Source organism: Sturnira hondurensis, unplaced genomic scaffold, assembly GCF_014824575.4.
Source record: "Sturnira hondurensis isolate 20B ecotype Veracruz unplaced genomic scaffold, ASM1482457v3 Scaffold0011472, whole genome shotgun sequence".
NCBI lineage: Eukaryota > Metazoa > Chordata > Mammalia > Chiroptera > Phyllostomidae > Sturnira > Sturnira hondurensis.
Window position 1 is genome coordinate 774,370 of NW_028084103.1, and position 4,160 is coordinate 778,529.

At 45.3% G+C, this 4,160-nt stretch overlaps 1 protein-coding gene across 1 annotated transcript; it reads left to right on the forward strand.

The window, feature by feature from the left end:
- Positions 1–485: 485 nt before the first annotated feature.
- On the forward strand, positions 486–3,553 carry ARMCX1 (armadillo repeat containing X-linked 1). Its single transcript, XM_037060176.1, is given in 5 exon segments — positions 486–767; positions 1,793–2,263; positions 2,266–2,747; positions 2,750–3,230; positions 3,233–3,553. Coding segments are annotated over 4 exon segments (1,347 nt in total). The 5' UTR covers positions 486–767; positions 1,793–1,932; the 3' UTR covers positions 3,286–3,553.
- Positions 3,554–4,160: the final 607 nt, after the last annotated feature.

Consider the following 4,160-nt stretch of genomic DNA (forward strand, 5'->3'; position numbering starts at 1 on the left):
GATTCGTGTCCTGTGCCTGGGTCCCAGGTCATCTGCCAACCCAGAATCTTGCGGCTTTGAGTTTGTCTGACCATGTGTTGTTCTGCAAGTCTTTCAGTGGGGCACTGTACCTCTCAGAGCAAAGGAACAAAGAATCTGTCCGGAATCCTCGCATGTCGGTGTAAAGGGGGAATTGCCCCTCGACCCACGAGAAGGGCGGAAATGACTGAGGCCCTTTCCGTAACTTGGGCGCATTAATGACTCTCTCTACCTATCTTATTGCTCTTTTATGTAGGAAAAAAGGATATGACACAGCCTATTAGAAAAAATGGTTGTTAAGGGCGGAGGATGGAAGAGGAGTAGGAATGCACTGGGGAGGAGAATTGAAGAGATCCTTTGGTCTTTCTCTCCGCCCATTTTCCATACTTCCTCCTCCCCTTCCCCCTACCTCTCTCTATTTTCAGTCGTCCCAAAGGGGTGTGGTTTTTGCTGGGAAAATGGCCGTGGACTGGAGATGGAGGGCGTGGGTGGACGCAATGCAGGAAGCAGGCTGATGTCTTTGGAGTCCTGAGATGTGGAGATAGGATTAGAAAACAAAAGGTAAAATCCGTTTAACTACCAGAACCTTGAATTTGGAAAAGCTGCTATTGGGACTCTGAAGTGATGTTTTGTCCGCCCATCCGTCTGTTTCTGCCGAGTCTCCAGTCTGTCTGTGCGTGGATTTCGCGCCTGAAGGCGTATCAGACCCGAGAGCAGGAAGAAAAGGAACATTGTCCAGAAACAAATAGGTCGGAATGAGGGTGCTGACGGTGTTTGGGACCCCGTGCGGTGGAGAACGCTGGCAATTGCAAACTCGAGTGGGCCCATGGATCTCCTCTGCATCCCCCTCCTCTCTACACCATTTCAGAACTTGCAGAAGAAAGGTTCTCTGCTTCTACGAGACAGGGAAATAAGTGGCTAAGAAGGGGGCGGTGTCATGAGGGTCCTGGAGTTGGGATAGGGACGACCTTCCTCCAAATTACTGTTTGGGATATAGTCCTTGGTATTGGTCCGTCGATCACTCACTCAATCCTAGGTTTAGTAGAGGCAGAAACCGAGATGAAAAATGAAGGAAATCCCTCCAGAGCAGTGGAAGTCAGTATAATGGGTCCGGGAGGAGATGGTGGGGGTGGCAGAAGTAAGGGTGAAATTCCAGACATTTTTGCATTTTACCCGTCTGGTTTCTAGACAGTCTCGCTCCACAGCCATTGATTCTGTTACAGGGAAAGATGTGGGGAAGGGAGCTGATGAATTTCAAAGCCGCGGCAATGTAAGAAGAGCGGTGCAAAGTAGGTGGAAAATACTGGTCTATGAGAAGGCCAGGGATTGAGGGGAGGGACCTATGTCCAGGATCATCTGTCCCCTGAGCTCTGAGCAATCCCTTCCCCACCCCTTTTGCATGCAGGTTTGCAGAACACTGCACTTCCAGGCAAGAAAGAAAAGAAACTGTCTGGACCTGTTTGTGTGTGTGGGGGGGGGGGGGGAGGGGGGTGCCAATGCCCCCAGAACATCTGGAGGGGCACAGGAGGTAGGAAACCTTAAATACCTTAAATTGATTAGATACCTTAAATTGAACGAACTGGGGTGAAGTGCTTGAACACGATGCTGGAAAATCTGGAGGTGGGCAAATTTTTCAAAATTAATTGACCAGTGGAGGAAATGAATCAGAGATCTAGCCTGGAGTCCCCATCCCTTTGTTGGCTCATAGTTTAGTCTGTCTGCCCACAAAGGCACAAAAGGAGACTGAATCCTCAAACCTTTCCTTCTTTCCTAGGTGCTGCTGTATCTCCAGCTACAGCAAAGCCTGCCACCTATAGCTAAAGACTCCACCCTGGATTTGGGAGTACTCTGAACCACAGCAAGCCCTCTCTGCCCCGGGTGAAGAATTCAGCTCAGACATTTGCCTTACTACGTATGGGTCATACTCAGGAAGCTGGCTGTGTGGCAGCTGGTGTGGTGATCGGGGCTGGAGTTTGCTTCTGTGTATATGGACTGACTTGGGGAAGAGATGACAGTGGGAAAATCTGGGACTACAACAATGACTATGAAGATGAGGAATCTAGTGATATTACGGAGATTAGTGTGGAGACTGGAAAAGGAGGTAATACTTGGGTGGGGGCCAGAGCTAGACTTCAGGGTGACTCAAAGGTCAAGGCTGAGGTGGTTGTAGAACTCAAAAGTTGTCCAGATGCAAAGGTAGAGCCCGACTCAGAAACCCAGACAGGAGGTGGCTTAGAGGCCAAGGCCCTTTCAATACCCTGAAGAAACAGGCAAGCTCAAAGGCTGTCAAAGGGGCCAGGTTGGGTACCATCTCTGGGACGAGGACACTTGCATGGAGTTTACCCTGCCCAGGAGGCAGAGGTGGAGGCTGCCACCGCACCAGGAGTAGGGCTAGGGCTAGGAGCAGGACAAGTGGAAAGTGCAAGAAAAGGGCCCAAGCTAAGAGCACCAGGACTCCAGCTACAGCATGGGCTGTTCACAGGGGCAAGTTCAACTTTCCCTATAAAATTGATGACATTCTAGGTGCTTCAGACCTTCAAAAGGTCCTTAACATCCTGGAAAGAACAAATGATCCTTTTATTCAAGAAGTAGCCTTGGTCACTCTCGGTAACAATGCAGCATATTCATTTAACCAAAATGCCATTCGTGAATTGGGTGGTCTCCCAATTATTGCAAAACTGATAAAAACAGAAGATCCCCTTACTAAGGAAAAGGCTTACAATGCCCTTATAATAACTTGAGTGTGAATGCTGAAAGTCAGGGGAAGATTAAGATGTATATCACTCAAGTGTGTGATGACACCATGATTTGTCGCTTGGACTCAGCTGTGCAGATGGCTGGACTAAGACTGTTAACCAACATGACTGTGACTAATCATTACCAACATTTGCTTTCCTATTCTTTTCCAGACTTTTTTGCTTTGTTATTCCTGGGAAATTGCTTCACCAAGATTCAGATTATGAAACTTACTATAAACTTTACTGAAAATCCAGCCATAACAAGAGAGCTGGTCAGTTGTAAAGTACCATCAGAATTGATTTCCCTCTTTAGTAAAGAATGGGACAGAGAGATTCTTCTTAATATCCTAACCCTATTTGAGAATATAAATGACAACATAAAAAACGAAGGGCTTGCATCATAGAGGAAAGAGTTCAGCAGAAGTTCACTTTTTTTCTTATTCCAAGAATCTGGGGTGTGTGTTAAGAAAATCAAAGCAATGATCTGGTAGTAAAAGTAAAAGTTCTAAAAGTATTGAACAAACTTTGATTGCGGGTCTGCCCCAAACATCAACATAATTTTTTTATGTTGCACTTGGAAACAATGCATTTGGTAAATTCTTTGTTTTTCACTGTGCTTATATGGTAAAAAGATACTTTCAGCTTCTATTTTGTACAAATGAATATCACAGATCATCAGTGATACTCATTGTGACGGTTGCTTTCAGGCTGCACCATTTAGACTTGCAGGGTGTCCAAACTTTTGGTGTCTCTGGGCCACACTGGAAGAAGAGTTGTCTTGGGCCCCACATTAAATATACAAACATTGATGAAAACTGATGAACAAAAAAATGCTTTAAGTAAGCTTATAATTTTGTGTTGGGGCACATTCATAGCCATCCTGGGTCGCATGCAGCCTGCGGCCTGTGGGTAGGATGCCCCTGTTTTTAGAGGATGCCAAGTGAATACTAAAGCTTGTGCAAAGAAAGCACTTATTGATTCATCTTGCTACATCTTGCTTGAGATATTTTTACTCTTTATCCAAACTGACAGCAAACTAATCATAAATAACCTACAATTTTGTATTGGCTTACATTTTGTTAATTTTAGAATTGTATTTCATCAATAAAGTTGTGTGATTAACCAGGAAAAAAAGAAATTTATGATGTTTTTCAGTTTGTGATTATTTGGGAAGGCAAGATGTATGGAAACAAAAAGATATTAACAAAACAGGGAGCCACAGATAATGTGGCCAACTGCTTCTTATTAGTGCTGAGAGATGGCAGAAACTTCTGCAGGCAATGGTGGTGAGAGAGAATTTTACAGAGGAGGGGGCACTTATGTAAGCTGAGCTTGAAGGATAAATTAAAAGCAGGGCAGAACCACCCTGGCTGGTGTGGCTCAGTAGATTGAGTGCTGGCCTGT